This window comes from Paroedura picta, chromosome 8 (assembly GCF_049243985.1).
Source record: "Paroedura picta isolate Pp20150507F chromosome 8, Ppicta_v3.0, whole genome shotgun sequence".
Taxonomy (NCBI): Eukaryota; Metazoa; Chordata; class Lepidosauria; order Squamata; family Gekkonidae; genus Paroedura; species Paroedura picta.
Window position 1 is genome coordinate 101811460 of NC_135376.1, and position 26106 is coordinate 101837565.

Consider the following 26106-nt stretch of genomic DNA (forward strand, 5'->3'; position numbering starts at 1 on the left):
GTGCCTAAGGAGGTGGGGAGCTCAACCTCACTGGCCGTCTCCAACCAGCGGCTGGACAGATCCTTCTCCTGGATGCTGGATGCTGATCCTGCACTGAGCAGGGGGTGGGACTAGATGGCCTCCATGGCACCTTCCCACTCTAGGATTCTGGGAGTCTAGTTCAGCAGTGGAATGGGCTGCCTCAGGAGGTGGGGAGCTCCCCCTCACTGGCCGTCTTCAAGCAGCGGCTGGACAGATCCTTCTCCTGGATGCTGGAGGCTGATCCTGCACTGAGCAGGGGGTGGGACTACATGGCCTCCATATCCCCTTCCCGCTCTAGGATTCTAGGAGTCTAGTTCAGCAGGGGAAGGGGCTACCTAAGGAGGTGGGGAGCTCCCCCTCACAGGCCGTCTTCAAGCAGCGGCTGGACAGATCCTTCTCCTGGATGCTGGAGGCTGATCCTGCACTGAGCAGGGGGTGGGACTAGATGGCCTCCATGGCCCCTTCCCACTCTAGGATTCTAGGAGTCTCGTTCAGCAGTGGAAGGGGCTGCCTAAGGAGGTGGGGAGCTCCCCCTCACTGGCAGTCTCCAAGCAGCGGCTGGACAGATCCTTCTCCTGGATGCTGGAGGCTGATCCTGCACTGAGCAGGGGGTGGGACTAGATGGCCTCCATGGCCCCTTCCCACTCTAGGATTCTAGGAATCTAGTTCAGCAGTGGAATGGGCTGCCTCAGGAGGTGGGGAGCTCCCCCTCACTGGCCGTCTCCAAGCAGCGGCTGGACAGATCCTTCTCCTGGATGCTGGAGGCCGATCCTGCACTGAGCAGGGGGTGGGACTAGATGGCCTCTGTGGCCCCTTCCCACTCTAGGATTCTAGGGGTCTAGTTCAGCAGTGGAAGGGGCTGCTTAAGAAGGTGGGAAGCTCCCCTCACTGGCTGTCTTCAAGCAGCGGCTGGACAGATCCTTCTCCTGGATGCAGGAGGCTGATCCTGCACTGAGCAGGGGGTGGACTAGATGGCCTGCATGGGACCTTCCCACTCTAGGATTCTAGGAGTCTAGTTCAGCAGGGGAATGGGCTGCCTAAGGAGGTGGGGAGCCCCCCCCCCTCACTGGCCATCTTCAAGCAGCGGCTGGACAGATCCTTCTCCTGGATGCTGGAGGCTGATCCTGCACTGAGCAGCGGGTGGGACTAGATGGCCTCTGTGGCCCCTTCCCCCTCTAGGATTCTAGGTGTCCAGTTCAGCAGGGGAAGGGGCTGCCTAAGGAGGTGGGGAGCTCCCCCTCACTGGCCGTCTCCAAGCAGCAGCTGGACAGATCCTTCTCCTGGATGCTTGAGGCTGATCCTGCACTGAGCAGGGGGTGGGACTAGATGGCCTCTATGTCCCCTTCCCACTCTAGGATTCTAGGAGTCTAGTTCAGCAGGGGAAGGGGCTGCCTAAGGAGGTGGGGAGCTCCCCCTCACTGGCCGTCTCCAACCAGCGGCTGGACAGATCCTTCTCCTGGATGCTAGATGCTGATCCTGCACTGAGCAGGGGGTGGGACTAGATGGCCTCCATGGCACCTTCCCACTCTAGGATTCTGGGAGTCTAGTTCAGCAGTGGAATGGGCTGCCTCAGGAGGTGGGGAGCTCCCCCTCACTGGCCGTCTTCAAGCAGCGGCTGGACAGATCCTTCTCCTGGATGCTGGAGGCTGATCCTGCACTGAGCAGGGGGTGGGACTACATGGCCTCCATATCCCCTTCCCGCTCTAGGATTCTAGGAGTCTAGTTCAGCAGGGGAAGGGGCTACCTAAGGAGGTGGGGAGCTCCCCCTCACAGGCCGTCTTCAAGCAGCGGCTGGACAGATCCTTCTCCTGGATGCTGGAGGCTGATCCTGCACTGAGCAGGGGGTGGGACTAGATGGCCTCCATGGCCCCTTCCCACTCTAGGATTCTAGGAGTCTCGTTCAGCAGTGGAAGGGGCTGCCTAAGGAGGTGGGGAGCTCCCCCTCACTGGCAGTCTCCAAGCAGCGGCTGGACAGATCCTTCTCCTGGATGCTGGAGGCTGATCCTGCACTGAGCAGGGGGTGGGACTAGATGGCCTCCATGGCCCCTTCCCACTCTAGGATTCTAGGAATCTAGTTCAGCAGTGGAATGGGCTGCCTCAGGAGGTGGGGAGCTCCCCCTCACTGGCCGTCTCCAAGCAGCGGCTGGACAGATCCTTCTCCTGGATGCTGGAGGCCGATCCTGCACTGAGCAGGGGGTGGGACTAGATGGCCTCTGTGGCCCCTTCCCACTCTAGGATTCTAGGGGTCTAGTTCAGCAGTGGAAGGGGCTGCTTAAGAAGGTGGGAAGCTCCCCTCACTGGCTGTCTTCAAGCAGCGGCTGGACAGATCCTTCTCCTGGATGCAGGAGGCTGATCCTGCACTGAGCAGGGGGTGGACTAGATGGCCTGCATGGGACCTTCCCACTCTAGGATTCTAGGAGTCTAGTTCAGCAGGGGAATGGGCTGCCTAAGGAGGTGGGGAGCCCCCCCCCCTCACTGGCCATCTTCAAGCAGCGGCTGGACAGATCCTTCTCCTGGATGCTGGAGGCTGATCCTGCACTGAGCAGCGGGTGGGACTAGATGGCCTCTGTGGCCCCTTCCCCCTCTAGGATTCTAGGTGTCCAGTTCAGCAGGGGAAGGGGCTGCCTAAGGAGGTGGGGAGCTCCCCCTCACTGGCCGTCTCCAAGCAGCAGCTGGACAGATCCTTCTCCTGGATGCTTGAGGCTGATCCTGCACTGAGCAGGGGGTGGGACTAGATGGCCTCTATGTCCCCTTCCCACTCTAGGATTCTAGGAGTCTAGTTCAGCAGGGGAAGGGGCTGCCTAAGGAGGTGGGGAGCTCCCCCTCACTGGCCGTCTCCAAGCAGCAGCTGGACAGATCCTTCTCCTGGATGCTTGAGGCTGATCCTGCACTGAGCAGGGGGTGGGACTAGATGGCCTCTATGTCCCCTTCCCGCTCTAGGATGCTAGGGGTCTAGTTCAGCAGGGGAAGGGGCTGCCTAAGGAGGTGGGGAGCTCCCCCTCACAGGCCGTCTTCAAGCAGCGGCTGGACAGATCCTTCTCCTGGATGCTGGAGGCTGATCCTGCACTGAGCAGGGGGTGGGACTAGATGGCCTCTATGTCCCCTTCCCGCTCTAGGGTTCTAGTAGTCTAGTTTAGCAGGGGAAGGGGCTACCTAAGGAGGTGGGGAGCTCCCCCTCACTGGCCGTCTTCAAGCAGCGGCTGGACAGATCCTTCTCCTGGATGCTGGAGGCTGATCCTGCACTGAGCAGGGGGTGGGACTAGATGGCCTCTATGTCCCCTTCCCGCTCGAGGATTCTAGGAGTCTAGTTCAGCAGGGGAAGGGGCTACCTAAGGAGGTGGGGAGCTCCCCCTCACTGGCCGTCTTCAAGCAGCGGCTGGACAGATCCTTCTCCTGGATGCTGGAGGCTGATCCTGCACTGAGCAGGGGGTGGGACTACATGGCCTCTATGTCCCCTTCCCGCTCTAGGATTCTAGTAGTCTAGTTCAGCAGTGGAATAGGCTGCCTAAGGAGGTGGGGAGCTCCCCCTCACTGGTGATATTCAAGCAGCAGGTGGACAGATCCTTCTCCTGGATGCTGGAGGCTGATCCTACACTGAGCAGGGGGTGGGACTAGATGGCCTCTATGTCCCCTTCCCGCTCTAGGATTCTAGGGGTCTAGTTCAGCAGTGGAAGAGGCTGCCTAAGGAGGTGGGGAGCTCCCCCTCACAGGCCGTATTCAAGAAGCGGCTGGACAGATCCTTCTCCTGGATGCTGGAGGCTGATCCTGCACTGAGCAGGGGGTGGGACTAGATGGCCTCTATGTCCCCTTCCCGCTCTAGGATTCTAGGAGTCTAGTTCAGCAGGGGAAGGGGCTATCTAAGGAGGTGCGGAGCTCCCCCTCACAGGCCGACTTCAAGCAGCGGCTGGACAGATCCTTCTCCTGGATGCTGGAGGCTGAACCTGCACTGAGCAGGGGGTGGGACTAGATGGCCTCCATGGCCCCTTCCCACTCTAGGATTCTAGGAGTCTAGTTCAGCAGGGGAAGGGGCTACCTAAGGAGGTGGGGAGCTCCCCCTCACAGGCCGTCTTCAAGCAGCGGCTGGACAGATCCTTCTCCTGGATGCTGGAGGCTGATCCTGCACAGAGCAGGGGGTGGGACTAGATGGCCTCCATGGGACCTTCCCACTCTAGGATTCTAGGAGTCTAGTTCAGCAGTGGAAGGGGCTGCCCAAGGAGGTGGGGAGCTCCCCCTCACTGGCCGTCTCCAAGCAGCGGCTGGACAGATCCTTCTCCTGGATACTGGAGGCTGATCCTGCACTGAGCAGGGGGTGGGACTAGATGGCCTCTATGTCCCCTTCCCGCTCTAGGATTCTAGGAGTCTAGTTCAGCAGGGGAAGCGGCTGCCTAAGGAGGTGGGGAGCTCCCCCTCACTGGCCGTCTCCAAGCAGCAGCTGGACAGATCCTTCTCCTGGATGCTGGAGGCTGATCCTGCACTGAGCAGGGGGTGGGACTAGATGGCCTCTATGTCCCCTTCCCGCTCTAGGATTCTAGGGGTCTAGTTCAGCAGGGGAAGGGGCTGCCTAAGGAGGTGGGGAGCTCCCCCTCACAGGCCGTCTTCAAGCAGCGGCTGGACAGATCCTTCTCCTGGATGCTGGAGGCTGATCCTGCACTGAGCAGGGGGTGCGATTAGATGGCCTCTATGTCCCCTTCCCGCTCTAGGATTCTAGGAGTCTAGTTCAGCAGGGGAAGGGGCTACCTAAGGAGGTGGGGAGCTCCCCCTCACAGGCCGCCTTCAAGCAGCGTCTGGACAGATCCTGCACTGAGCAGGGGGTGGGACTAGATGGCCTCCATGGCGCCTTCCCACTCTAGGATTCTAGGAGTCTAGTTCAGCAGTGGAATGGGCTGCCTCAGGAGGTGGGGAGCTCCCCCTCACTGGCCGTCTTCAAGCAGCGGCTGGACAGATCCTTCTCCTGGATGCTGGAGGCTGATCCTGCACTGAGCAGGGGGTGGGACTAGATGGCCTCCATATCCCCTTCCCGCTCTAGGATTCTAGGAGTCTAGTTCAGCAGGGGAAGGGGCTACCTAAGGAGGTGGGGAGCTCCCCCTCACAGGCCGTCTTCAAGCAGCGGCTGGACAGATCCTTCTCCTGGATGCTGGAGGCTGATCCTGCACTGAGCAGGGGGTGGGACTAGATGGCCTCCATGGCCCCTTCACGCTCTAGGATTCTAGGAGTCTCGTTCAGCAGGGGAAGGGGCTGCCTAAGGAGGTGGGGAGCTCCCCCTCACTGGCCGTCTCCAAGCAGCGGCTGGACAGATCCTTCTCCTGGATGCTGGAGGCTGATCCTGCACTGAGCAGGGGGTGGGACTAGATGGCCTCTATGTCCCCTTCCCGCTCTAGGATTCTAGGAGTCTAGTTCAGCAGGGGAAGGGGCTGCCAAAGGAGGTGGGGAGCTCCCCCTCACAGGCCGTCTTCAAGCAGCGGCTGGACAGATCCTTCTCCTGGATGCTGGAGGCTGATCCTGCACTGAGCAGGGGGTGGGACTAGATGGCCTCTATGTCCCCTTCCCGCTCTAGGATTCTAGCAGTCTAGTTCAGCAGGAGAAGGGGGTGCCTAAGGAGGTGGGGAGCCCCCCCCCCTCACTGGCCATCTTCAAGCAGCGGCTGGACAGATCCTTCTCCTGGATGCTGGATGCTGATCCTGCACTGAGCAGGGGGTGGGACTAGATGGCCTCCATGGCCCCTTCCCACTCTAGGATTCTAGGAGTCTAGTTCAGCAGTGGAATGGGCTGCCTCAGGAGGTGGGGAGCTCCCCCTCACTGGCCGTCTTCAAGCAGCGGCTGGACAGATCCTTCTCCTGGATGCTGGAGGCTGATCCTGCACTGAGCAGGGGGTGGGACTAGATGGCCTCCATATCCCCTTCCCGCTCTAGGATTCTAGGAGTCTAGTTCAGCAGGGGAAGGGGCTACCTAAGGAGGTGGGGAGCTCCCCCTCACAGGCCGTCTTCAAGCCGCGGCTGGACAGATCCTTCTCCTGGATGCTGGAGGCTGATCCTGCACTGAGCAGGGGGTGGGACTAGATGGCCTCCATGGCCCCTTCACGCTCTAGGATTCTAGGAGTCTCGTTCAGCAGGGGAAGGGGCTGCCTAAGGAGGTGGGGAGCTCCCCCTCACTGGCCGTCTCCAAGCAGCGGCTAGACAGATCCTTCTCCTGGATGCTGGAGGCTGATCCTGCACTGAGCAGGGGATGGGACTAGATGGCCTCTATGTCCCCTTCCCGCTCTAGGATTCTAGGAGTCTAGTTCAGCAGGGGAAGGGGCTGCCAAAGGAGGTGGGGAGCTCCCCCTCACAGGCCGTCTTCAAGCAGCGGCTGGACAGATCCTTCTCCTGGATGCTGGAGGCTGATCCTGCACTGAGCAGGGGGTGGGACTAGATGGCCTCTATGTCCCCTTCCCGCTCTAGGATTCTAGCAGTCTAGTTCAGCAGGAGAAGGGGGTGCCTAAGGAGGTGGGGAGCTCCCCCTCACTGGCCGTCTCCAACCAGCGGCTGGACAGATCCTTCTCCTGGATGCTGGATGCTGATCCTGCACTGAGCAGGGGGTGGGACTAGATGGCCTCCATGGCGCCTTCCCACTCTAGGATTCTAGGAGTCTAGTTCAGCAGTGGAATGGGCTGCCTCAGGAGGTGGGGAGCTCCCCCTCACTGGCCGTCTTCAAGCAGCGGCTGGACAGATCCTTCTCCTGGATGCTGGAGGCTGATCCTGCACTGAGCAGGGGGTGGGACTAGATGGCCTCCATATCCCCTTCCCGCTCTAGGATTCTAGGAGTCTAGTTCAGCACGGGAAGGGGCTACCTAAGGAGGTGGGGAGCTCCCCCTCACAGGCCGTCTTCAAGCAGCGGCTGGACAGATCCTTCTCCTGGATGCTGGAGGCTGATCCTGCACTGAGCAGGGGGTGGGACTAGATGGCCTCCATGGCCCCTTCCCACTCTAGGATTCTAGGAGTCTCGTTCAGCAGTGGAAGGGGCTGCCTAAGGAGGTGGGGAGCTCCCCCTCACTGGCAGTCTCCAAGCAGCGGCTGGACAGATCCTTCTCCTGGATGCTGGAGGCTGATCCTGCACTGAGCAGGGGGTGGGACTAGATGGCCTCCATGGCCCCTTCCCACTCTAGGATTCTAGGAATCTAGTTCAGCAGTGGAATGGGCTGTCTCAGGAGGTGGGGAGCTCCCCCTCACTGGCCGTCTCCAAGCAGCGGCTGGACAGATCCTTCTCCTGGATGCTGGAGGCCGATCCTGCACTGAGCAGGGGGTGGGACTAGATGGCCTCTGTGGCCCCTTCCCACTCTAGGATTCTATGGGTCTAGTTCAGCAGTGGAAGGGGCTGCTTAAGAAGGTGGGAAGCTCCCCTCACTGGCTGTCTTCAAGCAGCGGCTGGACAGATCCTTCTCCTGGATGCTGGAGGCTGATCCTGCACTGAGCAGGGGGTGGACTAGATGGCCTGCATGGGCCCTTCCCACTCTAGGATTCTAGGAGTCTAGTTCAGCAGGGGAATGGGCTGCCTAAGGAGGTGGGGAGCCCCCCCCCTCACTGGCCATCTTCAAGCAGCGGCTGGACAGATCCTTCTCCTGGATGCTGGAGGCTGATCCTGCACTGAGCAGGGGGTGGGACTAGATGGCCTCTGTGGCCCCTTCCCCCTCTAGGATTCTTGGTGTCCAGTTCAGCAGGGGAAGGGGCTGCCTAAGGAGGTGGGGAGCTCCCCCTCACTGGCCGTCTCCAAGCAGCAGCTGGACAGATCCTTCTCCTGGATGCTTGAGGCTGATCCTGCACTGAGCAGGGGGTGGGACTAGATGGCCTGCATGGCCCCTTCCCGCTCTAAGATTCTAGGAGTCTAGTTCAGCAGGGGAAGGGGCTGCCTAAGGAGGTGGGGAGCTCCCCCTCACAGGCCGTCTCCAAGCAGCGGCTGGACAGATCCTTCTCCTGGATGCTGGAGGCTGATCCTGCACTGAGCAGGGGGTGGGACTAGATGGCCTCTATGTCCCCTTCCCGCTCTAGGATTCTAGGAGTCTAGTTCAGCAGGGGAAGGGGCTGCCAAAGGAGGTGGGGAGCTCCCCCTCACAGGCCGTCTTCAAGCAGCGGCTGGACAGATCCTTCTCCTGGATGCTGGAGGCTGATCCTGCACTGAGCAGGGGGTGGGACTAGATGGCCTCTATGTCCCCTTCCCGCTCTAGGATTCTAGGAGTCTAGTTCAGCAGGAGAAGGGGGTGCCTAAGGAGGTGGGGAGCTCCCCCTCACTGGCCGTCTCCAACCAGCGGCTGGACAGATCCTTCTCCTGGATGCTGGAGGCTGATCCTGCACTGAGCAGGGGGTGGGACTAGATGGCCTCTATGTCCCCTTCCCGCTCTAGGATTCTAGGAGACTAGTTCAGCAGGGGAAGGGGCTTCCTAAGGAGGTGGGGAGCTCCCCCTCACTGGCCGTCTCCAAGCAGCGGCTGGACAGATCCTTCTCCTGGATGCTGGAGGCTGATCCTACACTGAGCAGGGGGTGGGACTAGATGGCCTCTATGTCTCCTTCCCGCTCTAGGATTCTAGAGGTCTAGTTCAGCAGTGGAAGAGGCTGCCTAAGGAGGTGGGGAGCTCCCCCTCACAGGCCGTCTTCAAGAAGCGGCTGGACAGATCCTTCTCCTGGATGCTGGAGGCTGATCCTGCACTGAGCAGGGGGTGGGACTAGATGGCCTCTATGTCCCCTTCCCGCTCTAGGATTCTAGGAGTCTAGTTCAGCAGGGGAAGGGGCTACCTAAGGAGGTGCGGAGCTCCCCCTCACAGGCCGACTTCAAGCAGCGGCTGGACAGATCCTTCTCCTGGATGCTGGAGGCTGAACCTGCACTGAGCAGGGGGTGGGACTAGATGGCCTCCATGGGCCCTTCCCACTCTAGGATTCTAGGAGTCTATTTCAGCAGGGGAAGGGGCTACCTAAGGAGGTGGGGAGCTCCCCCTCACAGGCCGTCTTCAAGCAGCGGCTGGACAGATCCTTCTCCTGGATGCTGGAGGCTGATCCTGCACAGAGCAGGGGGTGGGACTAGATGGCCTCCATGGCCCCTTCCCACTCTCGGATTCTAGGAGTCTAGTTCAGCAGTGGAAGGGGCTGCCCAAGGAGGTGGGGGGCTCCCCCTCACTGGCCGTCTCCAAGCAGCGGCTGGACAGATCCTTCTCCTGGATACTGGAGGCTGATCCTGCACTGAGCAGGGGGTGGGACTAGATGGCCTCTATGTCCCCTTCCCGCTCTAGGATTCTAGGAGTCTAGTTCAGCAGGGGAAGCGGCTGCCTAAGGAGGTGGGGAGCTCCCCCTCACTGGCCGTCTCCAAGCAGCAGCTGGACAGATCCTTCTCCTGGATGCTGGAGGCTGATCCTGCACTGAGCAGGGGGTGGGACTAGATGGCCTCTATGTCCCCTTCCCGCTCTAGGATTCTAGGGGTCTAGTTCAGCAGGGGAAGGGGCTGCCTAAGGAGGTGGGGAGCTCCCCCTCACTGGCCGTCTTCAAGCAGCGGCTGGACAGATCCTTCTCCTGGAGGCTTGAGGCTGATCCTGCACTGAGCAGGGGGTGGTACTAGATGGCCTGCATGGCCCCTTCCCACTCTAGGATTCTAGGAGTCTAGTTCAGCAGTGTAAGGGGCTGCCTAAGGAGGTGGGGAGCTCCCCCTCACTGGCCGTATCCAAGCAGCGGCTGGACAGATCCTTCTCCTGGATGCTGGAGGCTGATCCTGCACTGAGCAGGGGGTGGGACTAGATGGCCTCTATGTCCCCTTCCCGCTCTAGGATTCTAGGGGTCTAGTTCAGCAGTGGAAGGGGCTGCCTAAGGAGGTGGGGAGCTCCCCCTCACAGGCCGTCTTCAAGCAGCGGCTGGACAGATCCTTCTCCTGGATGCTAGAGGCTGATCCTGCACTGAGCAGGGGGTGGGACTAGATGGCCTGCATGGCCCCTTCCCACTCTAGGATTCTAGGAGTCTAGTTCAGCCATGGAATGGGCTGCCTAAGGAGGTGGGGAGCTCCCCCTCACTGGCCATCTTCAAGCAGCGGCTGGACAGATCCTTCTCCTGGAGGCTTGAGGCTGATCCTGCACTGAGCAGGAGTTGGGACTAGATGGCCTGCATGGCGCCTTCCCACTCTAGGATTCTAGTAGTCTAGTTCAGCAGGGGAAGGAGCTGCCTAAGGAGGTGGGGAGCTCCCCCTCACTGGCCGTCTTCAAGCAGCGGCTGGACAGATCCTTCTCCTGGATGCTGGAGGCTGATCCTGCACTGAGCAGGGGGTGGGACTAGATGGCCTCTATGTCCCCTTCCCGCTCTAGGGTTCTAGTAGTCTAGTTTAGCAGGGGAAGGGGCTACCTAAGGAGGTGGGGAGCTCCCCCTCACTGGCCGTCTTCACGCAGCGGCTGGACAGATCCTTCTCCTGGATGCTGGAGGCTGATCCTGCACTGAGCAGGGGGTGGGACTAGATGGCCTCTATGTCCCCTTCCCGCTCTAGGATTCTAGTAGTCTAGTTCAGCAGGGGAAGGGGCTGCCTAAGGAGGTGGGGAGCTCCCCCTCACTGGCCGTCTTCAAGCAGCGGCTGGACAGATCCTTCTCCTGGATGCTGGAGGCTGATCCTTCACTGAGCAGGGGGTGGGACTAGATGGCCTCTATGTCCCCTTCCCGCTCTAGGGTTCTAGTAGTCTAGTTCAGCAGGGGAAGGGGCTACCTAAGGAGGTGGGGAGCTCAACCTCACCGGCCGTCTTCACGCAGCGGCTGGACAGATCCTTCTCCTGGATGCTGGAGGCTGATCCTGCACTGAGCAGGGGGTGGGACTAGATGGCCTCTATGTCCCCTTCCCGCTCTAGGATTCTAGTAGTCTAGTTCAGCAGGGGAAGGGGCTACCTAAGGAGGTGGGGAGCTCCCCCTCACTGGCCGTCTTCAAGCAGCGGCTGGACAGATCCTTCTCCTGGATGCTGGAGGCTGATCCTGCACTGAGCAGGGGGTGGGACTAGATGGCCTCCATGGCCCTTTCCCACTCACAGGCCGTCTTCAAGCAGCGGCTGGACAGATCCTGCACTGAGCAGGGGGTGGGACTAGATGGCCTCCATGGCCCCTTCCCACTCTAGGATTCTAGGAGTCTAGTTCAGCAGTGGAATGGGCTGCCTCAGGATGTGGGGAGCTCCCCCTCACTGGCCGTCTTCAAGCAGCGGCTGGACAGATCCTTCTCCTGGATGCTGGAGGCTGATCCTGCACTGAGCAGGGGGTGGGACTAGATGGCCTCCATTTCCCCTTCCCGCTCTAGGATTCTAGGAGTCTAGTTCAGCAGGGGAAGGGGCTACCTAAGGAGGTGGGGAGCTCCCCCTCACAGGCCGTCTTCAAGCAGCGGCTGGACAGATCCTTCTCCTGGATGCTGGAGGCTGATCCTGCACTGAGCAGGGGGTGGGACTAGATGGCCTCCATGGCCCCTTCCCACTCTAGGATTCTAGGGGTCTCGTTCAGCAGTGGAAGGGGCTGCCTAAGGAGGTGGGGAGCTCCCCCTCACTGGCAGTCTCCAAGCAGCGGCTGGACAGATCCTTCTCCTGGATGCTGGAGGCTGATCCTGCACTGAGCAGGGGGTGGGACTAGATGGCCTCTATGTCCCCTTCCCGCTCTAGGGTTCTAGTGGTCTAGTTTAGCAGGGGAAGGGGCTACCTAAGGAGGTGAGGAGCTCCCCCTCACTGGCCGTCTTCAAGCAGCGGCTGGACAGATCCTTCTCCTGGATGCTGGAGGCTGATCCTGCACTGAGCAGGGGGTGGGACTAGATGGCCTCTATGTCCCCTTCCCGCTCTAGGATTCTAGTAGTCTAGTTCAGCAGGGGAAGGGGCTACCTAAGGAGGTGGGGAGCTCCCCCTCACTGGCCGTCTTCAAGCAGCGGCTGGACAGATCCTTCTCCTGGATGCTGGAGGCTGATACTGCACTGAGCAGGGGGTGGGACTACATGGCCTCTATGTCCCCTTCCCGCTCTAGGATTCTAGTAGTCTAGTTCAGCAGTGGAATAGGCTGCCTAAGGTGGTGGGGAGCTCCCCCTCACTGGTGATATTCAAGCAGCAGGTGGACAGATCCTTCTCCTGGATGCTGGAGGCTGATCCTACACTGAGCAGGGAGTGGGACTAGATGGCCTCTATATCCCCTTCCCGCTCTAGGATTCTAGGGGTCTAGTTCAGCAGTGGAAGAGGCTGCCTAAGGAGGTGGGGAGCTCCCCCTCACAGGCCGTCTTCAAGAAGCGGCTGGACAGATCCTTCTCCTGGATGCTGGAGGCTGATCCTGCACTGAGCAGGGGGTGGGACTAGATGGCCTCTATGTCCCCTTCCCGCTCTAGGATTCTAGGAGTCTAGTTCAGCAGGGGAAGGGGCTACCTAACGAGGTGCGGAGCTCCCCCTCACAGGCCGACTTCAAGCAGCGGCTGGACAGATCCTTCTCCTGGAGGCTTGAGGCTGATCCTGCACTGAGCAGGGGGTGGGACTAGATGGCCTCCATGGCCCCTTCCCACTCTAGGATTCTAGGGGTCTAGTTCAGCAGTGTAAGGGGCTGCCTAAGGAGGTGGGGAGCTCCCCCTCACTGGCCGTATCCAAGCAGCGGCTGGACAGATCCTTCTCCTGGATGCTGGAGGCTGATCCTGCACTGAGCAGGGGGTGGGACTAGATGGCCTCTATGTCCCCTTCCCGCTCTAGGATTCTAGGGGTCTAGTTCAGCAGTGGAAGGGGCTGCCTAAGGAGGTGGGGAGCTCCCCCTCACAGGCCGTCTTCAAGCAGCGGCTGGACAGATCCTTCTCCTGGATGCTGGAGGCTGATCCTGCACTGAGCAGGGGGTGGGACTAGATGGCCTGCATGGCCCCTTCCCACTCTAGGATTCTAGGAGTCTAGTTCAGCCATGGAATGGGCTGCCTAAGGAGGTGGGGAGCTCCCCCTCACTGGCCATCTTCAAGCAGCGGCTGGACAGATCCTTCTCCTGGAGGCTTGAGGCTGATCCTGCACTGAGCAGGAGTTGGGACTAGATGGCCTGCATGGCCCCTTCCCACTCTAGGATTCTAGTAGTCTAGTTCAGCAGGGGAAGGGGCTGCCTAAGGAGGTGGGGAGCTCCCCCTCACTGGCCGTCTTCAAGCAGCGGCTGGACAGATCCTTCTCCTGGATGCTGGAGGCTGATCCTGCACTGAGCAGGGGGTGGGACTAGATGGCCTCTATGTCCCCTTCCCGCTCTAGGATTCTAGTAGTCTAGTTCAGCAGGGGAAGGGGCTACCTAAGGAGGTGGGGAGCTCCCCCTCACTGGCCGTCTTCAAGCAGCGGCTGGACAGATCCTTCTCCTGGACGCTGGAGGCTTATCCTGCACTGAGCAGGGGGTGGGACTAGATGGCCTCTATGTCCCCTTCCCGCTCTAGGATTCTAGTAGTCTAGTTCAGCAGGGGAAGGGGCTACCTAAGGAGGTGGGGAGCTCAACCTCACTGGCCGTCTTCACGCAGCGGCTGGACAGATCCTTCTCCTGGATGCTGGAGGCTGATCCTGCACTGAGCAGGGGGTGGGACTAGATGGCCTCTATGTCCCCTTCCCGCTCTAGGATTCTAGGAGTCTAGTTCAGCAGTGGAAGGGGCTGCCTAAGGAGGTGGGGAGCTCCCCCTCACTGGCCGTCTTCAAGCAGCGGCTGGACAGATCCTTCTCCTGGAGGCTTGAGGCTGATCCTGCACTGAGCAGGGGGTGGGACTAGATGGCCTGCATGGCCCCTTCCCCCTCTAGGATTCTAGGAGTTCAGTTCAGCAGTGGAAGGGGCTGCCTAAGGAGGTGTGGAGCTCCCCCTCACTGGCCGTCTCCAAGCTGAACAGATCCTTCTCCTGGAGGCTTGAGGCTGATCGTGCACTGAGCAGGGGGTGGGACTAGATGGCCTCCATGGCCCCTTCCCACTCTAGGATTCTAGGGGTCTAGTTCAGCAGTGTAAGGGGCTGCCTAAGGAGGTGGGGAGCTCCCCCTCACTGGCCGTATCCAAGCAGCGGCTGGACAGATCCTTCTCCTGGATGCTGGAGGCTGATCCTGCACTGAGCAGGGGGTGGGACTAGATGGCCTCTATGTCCCCTTCCCGCTCTAGGATTCTAGTAGTCTAGTTCATCAGGGGAAGGGGCTACCTAAGGAGGTGGGGAGCTCCCCCTCACTGGCCGTCTTCAAGCAGCGGCTGGACAGATCCTTCTCCTGGATGCTGGAGGCTGATCCTGCACTGAGCAGGGGGTGGGACTAGATGGCCTCTATGTCCCCTTCCCGCTCTAGGATTCTAGTAGTCTAGTTCAGCAGGGGAAGGGGCTACCTAAGGAGGTGGGGAGCTCCCCCTCACTGGCCGTCTTCAAGCAGCGGCTGGACAGATCCTTCTCCTGGATGCTTGAGGCTCATCCTGCACTTAGCAGGGGGTGGGACTAGATGGCCTGCATGGCCCCTTCCCACTCTAGGATTCTAGGAGTCTAGTTCAGCAGTGGAAGGGGCTGCCTAAGGGGGTGGGGAACTCCCCCTCACTGTCCATCTTCAAGCAGCGGCTGGACAGATCCTTCTCCTGGATGCTGGAGGCTGATCCTGCACTGAGCAGGGGGTGGGACTGGATGGCCTGCATGGCCCCTTCCCACTCTAGGATTCTAGGAGTCTAGTTCAGCAGTGGAAGGGGCTGCCTAAGGGGGTGGGGAACTCCCCCTCACTGGCCATCTTCAAGCAGCGGCTGGACAGATCCTTCTCCTGGATGCTGGAGGCTGATCCTGCACTGAGCAGGGGGTGGGACTAGATGGCCTTCATGGCCCCTTCCCACTCTAGGATTCTAGGAGTCTAGTTCAGCAGTGGAAGGGGCTGCCTAAGGGGGTGGGGAACTCCCCCTCACTGGCCATCTTCAAGCAGCGGCTGGACAGATCCTTCTCCTGCATGCTGGAGGCTGATCCTGCACTGAGCAGGGGGTGGGACTAGATGGCCTTCATGGCCCCTTCCCACTCTGGGATTCTAGGAGTCTAGTTCAGCAGTGGAAGGGGCTGCCTAAGGAGGTGGGGAGCTCCCCCTCACTGGCCGTCTTCAAGCAGCGGCTGGACAGATCCTTCTCCTGGAGGCTTGAGGCTGATCCTGCACTGAGCAGGGGGTGGGACTAGATGGCCTTCATGGCCCCTTCCCACTCTGGGATTCTAGGAGTCTAGTTCAGCAGTGGAAGGGGCTGCCTAAGGAGGTGGGGAGCTCCCCCTCACTGGCCGTCTTCAAGCAGCGGCTGGACAGATCCTTCTCCTGGATGCTGGAGGCTGATCCTGCACTGAGCAGGGGGTGGGACTAGATGGCCTTCATGGCCCCTTCCCACTCTGGGATTCTAGGAGTCTAGTTCAGCAGTGGAAGGGGCTGCCTAAGGAGGTGGGGAGCTCCCCCTCACTGGCCATCTTCAAGCAGCGGCTGGACAGATCCTTCTCCTGCATGCTGGAGGCTGATCCTGCACTGAGCAGGGGGTGGGACTAGATGGCCTTCATGGCCCCTTCCCACTCTGGGATTCTAGGAGTCTAGTTCAGCAGTGGAAGGGGCTGCCTGAGGAGGTGGAGAGCTCCCCCTCACTGGCCGTCTTCAAGCAGCGGCTGGACAGATCCTTCTCCTGGAGGCTTGAGGCTGATCCTGCACTGAGCAGGGGGTGGGACTAGATGGCCTTCATGGCCCCTTCCCACTCTGGGATTCTAGGAGTCTAGTTCAGCAGTGGAAGGGGCTGCCTAAGGAGGTGGGGAGCTCCCCCTCACTGGCCGTCTTCAAGCAGCGGCTGGGCAGATCCTTCTCCTGGATGCTGGTCCTGCACTGATATCTGCATGGGTGTATAGGCGGGTTGGTCTGAAGCATTACCTCAGGGTGAGCAAACTGTGGCCCTCCAGAGGTCCATGGACTACAATTCCCATGAGCGAATGCTGGCAGGGGCTCATGGGAATTGTAGTCCATGGTCCTCTGGAGGGCCACAGTTTGCCCACCGCTGCCTCAAGGGTGGGTCCAGCGGCGGCTTTCGGGCAGGGGCAGTTCAGCAGGGCGAAGAGCTAAGCCCAGTTCTGCTGGGGAAAGGGCTGCTGTGGAGGGGGGGTCTCCGGGTCCCCCCCCGGCCCCCCACTCCCCCGGGACTTCCAGGCTTCCAGGGGCGGGAGGCCCCGGCGGAGTCCCCGAACGGCGACCCAGCTGCGAGGAAGCGGAAGGTCCCTGACTGGACTCGGCCTCCGGGGAGCCCCGGCCGGTTGGCAACCACACGGAGCGCGCCCTCCCCGGCCGAGGCCATCGTGGAAGCCCCGCCCCCCGGCGCGTCGTCGTCCAATCGGGGGCGGCCCCGGAAGGCGTGCCCCGGCCTGCCCTGCCAGCCGCTTCCTGTCGCGGGCGGAAGTGACGTCCTGGCGGTGCGCGCCCGTCTCCCGTCCGTGCGGCGCGCGGGGATGGCGGAGCTGCCCGCGGGGGTCCGGGAGCGGCTGGGGCTGTGGGAGCGGCTGCCGCGGCCTCTGGCGCCTCTCAGCGAGCGGCAGGGCGACTCCGTGGGCGAGCTGCGGCAGGCCTTCCTCTGCCCGCCCGCCCCGCCCGAGGTGAGCCCGGCCCGAGGAGGGGAAGAAGGGGAGGCGGGCGGGCGGGCTCTGCAGGGTCCCAGGCCCGGACCCCCCAGCAGGCCGGCGCTTGGCGTCCCCCACCCCGTGCTCCGGGGAATGGCCCGCCCCTCCCCTCCCCTCCCCTGCGAGACCCCGGGAGAAGAGAAGTGGCGGGAACCCCTTTTGCAGGGGGAAGCTGACACCAGGCGGAGGCCAACTGCGGCCCTCCAGAGGTCCATGGGCTACAATTCCCATGAGCGAATGCTGGCAGGGGCTCCTGGGAACTGTAGTCCACGGACATCTGGAGGGCCGCAGTTGGCCTCCCCCTGCCCTAGGCAGTTAGAGGACTGCTTATTGTCCCAAGCGCTGCCTGTAGAGGAAGATTGCAGGATCATGCTGGTCGCCCCCTGGCTGGGGTGGGAAAGGGTGAGGGCTTCTGATCTGGCAGGTTCGCCCACATGTAGCCAACTGGGTGACCTTGGACTCATCACAGTTGTTCTGGCCGAGCACTCCTGTTGGAGGTCTCTCAACCCCACCTCACTCATTGGGTGTCTGTTGTGCGGAGAGGAAGGGAAGGTGATTTAAGGCTCCTTTGGGCAGTGAAAAGCCATACACTTGCCTCTGAGTGTATGGAGACAGAATGCAAAACTGCTGCCCTGTTGACTCTTAACAAGTCTTTACAAGCTTTTCAATGCAGTGTTTAGCTGCTGGCTGATATCACTGTTGAAACAGAAACTGCAGAACAAAAGGTGTTTCTTGGACTGTTAACACTGAAACCTTTTTAAAAATTAACTGCATGTTAAATACTGTATGGCTACTTAATGCATGTCTTAGCCTAGACGCCATAGGCTAGATCAGTCTTGTTGGATCTCCGAAGATAAAAGCAAGGCCAATATTTGGATGGGAGACCACCAAGCAAGACCATGGTTGCAACACAGAGACAAGCAATGGCAAATCATCTCTTGCCTTGAAAACCCACTGGGGGGGGAGGGGTTGATGCCGTCTCCCTGATCGTAGTCTGGCTTTTCATCCTACTGTCTCTTCGTTGTGTGACCCACATAAGAATGCCGGAACCATTATGATTATTTATTAAATTTCCAAACTCTCCTTCCAAGACTAGCTCAGGGCAGTGTACATACATAGTTATGAATACAATTAAAACAATAATAAACTGTTAATAATTCATTAACCATTAAAACCAAATAATACATTAGGAGTATTGGTAAGCAGCAATGTATCATTAACAGCTGAAGGGTTATGGCTGCCAAAAACTTTATCTCAGGCCGGATGTTACTAGATGGGGGTGTTTTTCTCAGGGAGGCCCATAGATTTATGGCCCCATAGATTCATTGGCCCCAACAAAAAGCTCTTACAGGCCCTGTGGAACTGTGCCAGCTCTGACAGGACCCTGATCTCCTTTGGGAGCCCATTCCAACAAGTAGGGGCCAGGACCAAAAACGTCCTGGTTGAAGCCAAACATACCTCCTTGAGACTGTGGACAGCCAGCCAGTTGGAACTTATTGAGTGAAGTGTTCTCCAGGGGACAGAGGCAGAGAGGTGGTCCCTTAGGTACGCTAGGCCCACTGTGAGTGGCTGTAAGGGTAAGTACCAAAACCTTAAACCTTGATCCAGAATTCTATTGACAATCAGTGCAGCTGCTGAAGCACTGGCCAAATATGGGTCCTCCAAGGTGTTCCAATGAGTACCCGGGCAGCTGCAGTGGTTCTCAACCTTCCTAATGTTGTGATACAGTTTCTCATGTCATGGTGACCCCCAACCATAAAATTATGCAAGTCTTCTTGTAGTTTCTGGGTCAAGGGTAAGGGAAAGCCTGCATAGGTCGAGTTGCAGAAATCCAACCAAGAGGTGACTGTTGTATGGATCACTGTGGCTGGGTGCTCAGGGGCCAAGTAGGGTGCTAGTAGGCGAAGATGGAAAAGCGCCAGCTGCACTACTCATGATCTGCACCCCCATAGAGAGGGAGGCATCTAGGATCACACCCAAGATCCTGGCTGAATGTGCAGGTGCAAGCAGAGTTCCCGTGTGTGCACTTCCTCTTCCTTTTGCATTCTTCCTTCCTTTTCATAATTTTAATTGATAAAAATTACATAGTCTAGATAAACAGATAAAAGAGAATAAAATAAGCAGTAACCAACAGTAGATTCCTCCAGAATGCCCAGCAATCAGTAATTTCCACCAGTTATAGGTGCCCCTGGTCTAGACCCGATTCTTGCCTAGCCGACTGTCCTTTTGTATCACAGTAGCCAAGAATTTGGCCACCAGTTCCGTTATTTCTGGGGACCTATCAGCTAACAAATGTCTGGTTATTCTGTCCATAGGGCCAGAAAGGTCCATCGTGATAGGGACAACCAGTTGTTGTCTAAGCATAGAATATGATGGGCAATAGAGTAGAATATGTGGCACCGAGTCAGGCTCTAATTGGCAAAATTTACAAAGTCTGTTTCCAATTGGTACATTCCTGTGTCTGCCTGCTTCTCGGCCTTTTGGCTAAGATCAAGTGTAGTGTACCTTCCTTTTCATGGTGAGCTGTCATTTGCTGTTACATCCAAGGCTTCCTTTGAAGCTGCCCTCCAGTCCAGAGCAGGCAACCATGACCAAAATGGTGACTCAGTTGGAGAGCAATATCATGGCTTGTCAGGTTAGCTATAGGAGCAAAGGGTAGCTCACAGTGGAAAAGAGGGCAGTTGCAGCATGCTGGGAGAAGGTGGAGAGGCTGCTCTTCCTCTTGTCTCAAGACAGATGGATGTTTTGAGTTTCTAGTCATTATTCTTGACTTACTGACAACCAACGCTGTTCAAAAACTGACTTTGAATACATGTTTGCAAAATGTTATAGCTGGAAAATAGGTACAAAAAGCCAATCTTTCTTGTTGTTGCTAAAATGGTTGTTTTTAAAGCTCAGTATGTCGACTAAGTTGTTGATCTCTTTGTAAACAGCTTCCCATTGAAGATTTAAGCAGCCTGGGTCAGCCGTCCCTAGCTGTAACACTGACAGCTACCGTGCCAGAATCCACAGAAGACGTCCTTGTGAGAGGCTTCACTGCTTTGGGAATGGAAAATGAAAGAATTGAAACGGCTCAGCAGGTGAATAATTGTTATGATATTCGAGCCCATTCTTGTTCTGAGAGTTTATTCCAAGGCAAAACAAAAGTTGCCAAAATGGGCTTTCAGGAATTATTCTATTTCCCCATTTAGGAAGATTATCATTTGGCTGGGTAAGAAAAACAGTGAAGCATTTCATTTTTAGAGCAGTAACAAAGAGCAGAGAGAATCATGTGAATTATACATTTGGTTATTTTCAAGGAGAGTCCAGTCCCTTCCAGAACCTTTTAGAGCACCATGCTAGGACGCGGCAGTCCCCTTTTCCTGAAGCAGAAGCAGTTGACTCATCTGTAGTTTGAATTTTGAGACACTTGTGACCTTGGTTGCCTTTCTCCAGTAGACATCCTTGCAATTGGGACTGTTTGTCAAAGGGGGCAAAGCACTGCTGAACATGGAGGAGGCTGCCTGTCTTTAGTTAAGGGCACTCTTTCACCTATCCAGTGACTGTGAAATCTATCAGTAAGCAGTGGTTTCAGTGGCCCCAGGGATTGTGGTGGTGGGTGAGAGGTGGGCCAGTGGGAGGCAAGCACTCAGCCTGAGAACGAAATGTTCAGATTCTACTTTGGATTTATCGGCTTGTCTGCATACAGAGCAATACTTGACTACCCTGCTAAAGGCAGCCCTTGTGGTGGGGCCAGCCACCCCTACGGTTCTTTTGTATTAAGGAATGGAATTCACTCCTGCAGGAAGTGGCGGTTACAAGTATAGACAGCTTCAAGAGGGGATTGGATAAGCACAGAGCAGTGGTCCATCAATGGCTGTTGACCACAAGGGGTAGATGCAACATTCTACCTGGGGCAGTTATGCTCTGACTTCTCGGTGTTTGGGGCAGGCGTGGGAGGCCTTCTGGAGTTCTGTCTTCAGGGAGGAAAACAAACATGACGCACTCCTTGAAGGTGACCGAAGTGTCTGTTATTGCCTTCTAAGTAGATTCCTTTGCCGTAGAACCTTTGTCTTTAGGATCAAATTGTACAGTGATCCCCAGGTCAAGAGCCACAGAAGGAGGAGCCTTTAAGCTCACAGCTTCACAGCCCAGCACAGTGCAGCACACTCTGCTGCACTCCACCCCAGCACACACTTCCTCAATCAGCCACAAACAAAGCACTAAAAAGTATTTAACAGAAACCACTCTCAGGCAGGCTACAAAACTCATCCACAAATACTGTCCTCAGTCACACATGCATAATAGCCTCAGGTAGAAGAGGCAAAAAAAGAAGGGAAAAACCCCTCACCTTGCCAGCAATTCTCCACATGCTCCTTGCATTCTCCCCAAATGCTCAGCACAGGAAAGCCTGGGTTATGTAGTTTAATCGCTTACTCTGGAAAGGGCAGGGAGTGCTTTATGTATACAATTGAATTCCTCAGAAACCCCTAATGCCTGCTGTAGTCTGATGTACCCCAGGGTACCCCTTTTGGATTATACATGGAGCACTTTTGTCTATGTGGAATATTTGATTGTGGTTAAATATGAGCAGTCAGCGGACAGTTCGGAAGCCATAAGAGCAAACCACCTATAAATATACCAAACACTGCCCACTTAGAAACCCTTTGGTGAATGGAGGAACTCCTGGAAGAGCCAACTAAAGCAGCCACATGAATGTAGAAGGCCTACAGAAATAGAGGTTAACGTGGATGTTCACCAGTCTACCTCCATGGGAGAGACTCGAGAAGTGTCAGTTATGTCATCAGAATTAAGGGGGTGTTGATGGTTGTGATCAGTGTGATATTAGCAACTCCCTTAGGACAGCTTATCAAGGCTGATTGACCTGAGTCACCCCCAACTCACATCTCACATTGAAGATCGTCTCATGGAATATATTGGGTTGGAGGTGCAAGGCTTCACATTCTGACTTCCTGGAGGATATTCAGGAAACCTGGGCCCAAGCACCAATGGATCTTGAAGGTTTTAAATCTCATCTAAAGCCCACCACAAGGGGGACTTTCCATCCTGATCTCTCCTCACATAAACCTAGAGTTACCAAACCTCCAATTCTACTATCCTATTGCTCGACCTATTACATTTGGTTTAGGAAACTCTATCCTAATTGTACTCCCCCACCCCGATTTGGGTAAACAGAATTCATCCCTGCACTGGAATCGCCTAATAGCATATAGCGAAGAACTGGAACAACAATGTCCCAAGATACCAGAGTTGCATGCAAGAGTGGGTGCTGACAATTTAGCGATCTTGAATGGGTGAGGATTTGATCAGGATGATGCAATATCGTTATTTTTTTCTCCTCTTGAGACGTTCAAAGGATAACCATCTGAATTCTGCTGGTATCAGGCTTGCCAAGTTTTGTATTCAGGTTGATAGAATGTGGCTGAACGGATTAACAAACTTGGATAAATCAGATGAATTGACCTTTATAACAACAAGGTGTCGTGTGATCAATTATGTCCTGATCTCTCCCTCATATTTTTATTGTCAGATATTGATGCATGTATTTCTGTGTGTGTGGCCAATACAATAAAACCTGCTTACTACTACACTTGCTTTCTTTGCTCTAGTTTTTCTCATGGTTTGCTCAGCTCCAGACCCAGATGGATGAAGATGAAGAAGCCAAGTACAGGTACATCCCCCCAGTTCATGAGAATGTTGTTAAGCATCCTTTGTGGACCTTTATGTCCTTAATTGTTGTGCTGTTGGTTTGTTTACTTGACATTTTGCACTGTTAATTGGTTTTGATTTTATTATGGAGGATGGCTTGGCATGCCCATGCTTTTTTATGGTTATTTTTGCTTTGGGTAGAATCTACAAACCTAAATGAGAAACTTCTGTCGTGCTTTGCCTGGCTGGGAGAAGGTGCCTTCAGAGTCACCCTTGTGCCCTGGTGAAGCAAGGAAATGAAATCAGGAAGATGCTGCCCCGGTGCCTTTTAAGTATGACTTCTCTCAGCAGAGTTTGGAAGGCAATTTGGTGTTCATGAAGTTAAATGCTGAACTCAGTCAATAGTTAAGAGAAATGCTGTGTTTTGCAACTTTCTTTTTAGGATTAGATGCACCAAGAGCCAGCTAGTTGTAGTGGTTATATTCTAATCTGGAGAACTGGGATTGATTCCTCAGTCCTCCACATGCAGCCAGCTGGGTGACCTTGGGCTAGTGATAGTTCTGTTAGATCAGTTCTTTCAAATCTCTCAGCCCCTCATATCTCACAGGGTGTCTGTTGTGGACAGAGGAAGGGTGGCCGATTATAAGCTGCATGAAGACTTGGAGTATAAAACCCAGCTCATCTTATTTTATGTGTAATTTTGCTTCTAGAAAAATAAGGCATTTATACTTTCCTAAACATATGAACCCCCTTCAAGGATCGCTGCCTTGTTGTGGCAAGGGGGCTTGCGTAGTTCAGTGAAGCTATGAGCTATACCGTGCAGGGCCACCCAAGACGGACAGGTCATAGCTGAGAGCTCTGACAAAAGGTGATCCACTGGAGAAGGAAATGGCAAACCACTCCAGTATCTTTGCCATGAAAACTCTATGGACAGTTCCAATAGGCATAACGATATGACGCCGGAAGATGAGCCCCTCAGGTCGGAAGGTGTCCAATATGCTACTGGGGATGAGCAGACGGCTAGTACAAGTAGCGCCAGAATGAATGAAGCGACTGGGCCAAAGCCGAAAGGACGCTCAGTTGCGGAGGGAACTGGTGGCGAAAAGACAGTCCGATGCTGTAAAGATTTTTATTCCATAGAAACCTGGAACGTCAGATCCATGAATCAAGGTAAGCTGGACGTGGTCAAACAAGAAATGACAAGACTGAACATCGACATTTTAGGAATCAGTGAACTAAAATGGACAGGAATGGGTGAATTTAATTCAGATGACCATCAGGTATACTACTGTGGACAAGAATCTCGCAGAAGAAATGGAGTAGCCTTCATAATCAATAAGAGAGTAGGAAAAGCAGTCTTGGGATACAATCCCCAAAACGACAGAATGATCTCAGTTCGAATCCAAGGCAAACCATTCAACATCACAGTGATCCAGGTCTATGCCCCAACCACTGCTGCTGAAGAGGATGAAGTTGATCAGTTCTATGAAGCCCTACAACACCTTCTAGAAGCAACGCCAAAAAATGATGTGCTTATCATCATGGGGGATTGGAATGCTAAAGTAGGAAACCAAAAGATAACTGGGATAACAGGCAAGTTTGGCCTTGGAGTACAAAATGAAGCAGGGCACAGGCTGGTAGAATTTTGTCAAGAGAATACAATGGTCATAGCAAACACTCTTTTCCAACAACCCAAGAGACGACTCTACACATGGACATCACCAGACGGTCAACACAGAAATCAGATTGACTATGTGCTCTGCAGCCAAAGATGGAAAAGTTCTATCCAGTCAATAAAAACAAGACCAGGAGCTGATTGTGGTTCAGATCATGAGCTTCTTGTTGCAAAATTTAGGCTTAAATTGAAGAAAGTAGGGAAAAGCACTAGGCCACTCAGGTATGAACTAAATCATATCCCCAACGAATACACAGTAGAGGTGACAAATAGATTTAAGGAATTAGATCTGATAGACAGAGTGCCTGAAGAACTATGGACGGAGGTTCGCAACATTGTACAAGAGGTAGCAACTAAAACCATCCCAAAGAAAAAGAAATGCAAGAAATCAAAATGGCTGTCTGAGGAAGCTTTACAAATAGCTAAGGAGAGAAGGGAAGTGAAAGGCAAGGGAGAAAGAGAAAGATACACCCAACTGAATGCAGAATTCCAGAGAAAAGCTAGAAGAGATAAGAATGCCTTCTTAAATGAACAGTGCAAACAAATAGAAGAAAACAATAGAATGGGGAGGACCAGAGATCTTTTCAAGAAAATTGGAGATATGAAGAGAACGTTTCATGCAAAGTTGGGTATGATAAGGGACCAAAATGGTAGGGACCTCACAGAAGCAGAAGAGATTAAACAAAGGTGGCAAAATTATACAGAACAACTATACAAGAGCGAGCTTAACATCCCTGATGACCACAGTGGGGTAGTTACTGACCTGGAGCCAGACATCCTGGAATGTGAAGTTAAATGGGCCTTAGGAAGTCTGAGCAATAATAAAGCTAGTGGTGGTGACAGCATTCCAGTTGAACTATTCAAAATCTTAAAGGATGATGCAGTTAAAGTGCTACACTCAATATGCCAGCAAATTTGGAAAACTCAACAATGGCCACAGGATTGGAAAAGGTCGGTTTACATTCCAATCCCAAAGAAGGGCAATGCCAAAGAATGTTCAAACTACCGCACCATTGCACTAATTTCTCATGCTAGCAAGGTTATGCTCAAAATCCTACAAGCTAGGCTCCAGCAATATGTGGACCGAGAACTTCCAGAAGTACAGGCAGGATTTCGTAGAGGCAGAGGAACTAGAGATCAAATTGCCAACATACGCTGGATCATGGAAAAAGCTAGGGAGTACCAGAAGAACGTATACTTCTGCTTCATTGACTATGCTAAAGCCTTTGATTGTGTGGAGCACAACAAATTGTGGCAAGTTCTTAAAGAGATGGGAATACCAGAGCATCTTATTTGTCTCTTGAGAAATTTATATGCAGGTCAAGAAGCAACAGTGAGAACTGAACATGGGATCACTGACTGGTTCAAAATTGAGAAAGGAGTTCGGCAAGGCTGTATACTGTCGCCTTGCCTATTTAACTTGTATGCAGAGCACATCATGAGAAATGTGGGATTAGAGGAGTCACAAATTGGGATCAAGATCGCAGGGAGAAATATCAACAACCTCAGATACGCAGATGATACCACTCTAATGGCAGAAAGTGAAGAGGAACTAAAGAGTCTGTTGATGCGGGTGAAGGAGGAGAGTGCAAAAGTTGGCTTGAAACTCAACATCAAGAAAACAAAGATCATGGCATCCGGCCCTCTCAATTCCTGGCAAATAGATGGGGAAGAAATGGAGATAGTGACAGATTTTATTTTCCTGGGCTCCAAGATCACTGCAGATGGGGACTGCAGCAAAGAAATTAAAAGACGCTTGCTCCTGGGGAGGAAAGCTATGGCAAATCTAGACAGCATCCTAAAAAGCAGAGACATCACCCTGCCAACAAAAGTGCGTTTAGTCAAGGCTATGGTATTCCCAGTTGCAATGTATGGCTGTGAAAGTTGGACCATAAGGAAGGCTGAGCGTCAAAGAATTGAGGCTTTTGAACTCTGGTGCTGGAGAAGACTCTTGCGAGTCCCTTGGACTGCAAGGCGAACAAACCGGTCAGTCCTAGAGGAGATCAACCCTGACTGCTCTTTAGAAGGCCAGATCCTGAAGATGAAACTCAAATACTTTGGCCACCTCATGAGAAGGAAGGACTCCCTGGAGAAGAGCCTAATGCTGGGAGCGATCGAGGGCAAAAGAAGAAGGGGACGACAGAGAATGAGGTGGCTGGATGGAGTCACTGAAGCAGTAGGTGCAAACTTAA

The 26106-nt window shown here is 55.2% G+C and overlaps 1 protein-coding gene across 1 annotated transcript in view; it reads left to right on the plus strand.

Annotated features, from left to right (window-relative positions):
* The first annotated feature begins 16360 nt into the window (after nucleotides 1-16360).
* Nucleotides 16361-26106, plus strand: part of COG3 (component of oligomeric golgi complex 3) — a 63898-nt gene continuing 54152 nt past the window's right edge. Inside the window, exons 1-3 of the mRNA XM_077351028.1 lie at nucleotides 16361-16566; nucleotides 19524-19670; nucleotides 22200-22261. Of these exons, the coding sequence (XP_077207143.1) occupies nucleotides 16423-16566; nucleotides 19524-19670; nucleotides 22200-22261 (353 nt within the window). The 5' untranslated portion in view covers nucleotides 16361-16422. The remainder of the gene's footprint in view (nucleotides 16567-19523; nucleotides 19671-22199; nucleotides 22262-26106) is intronic.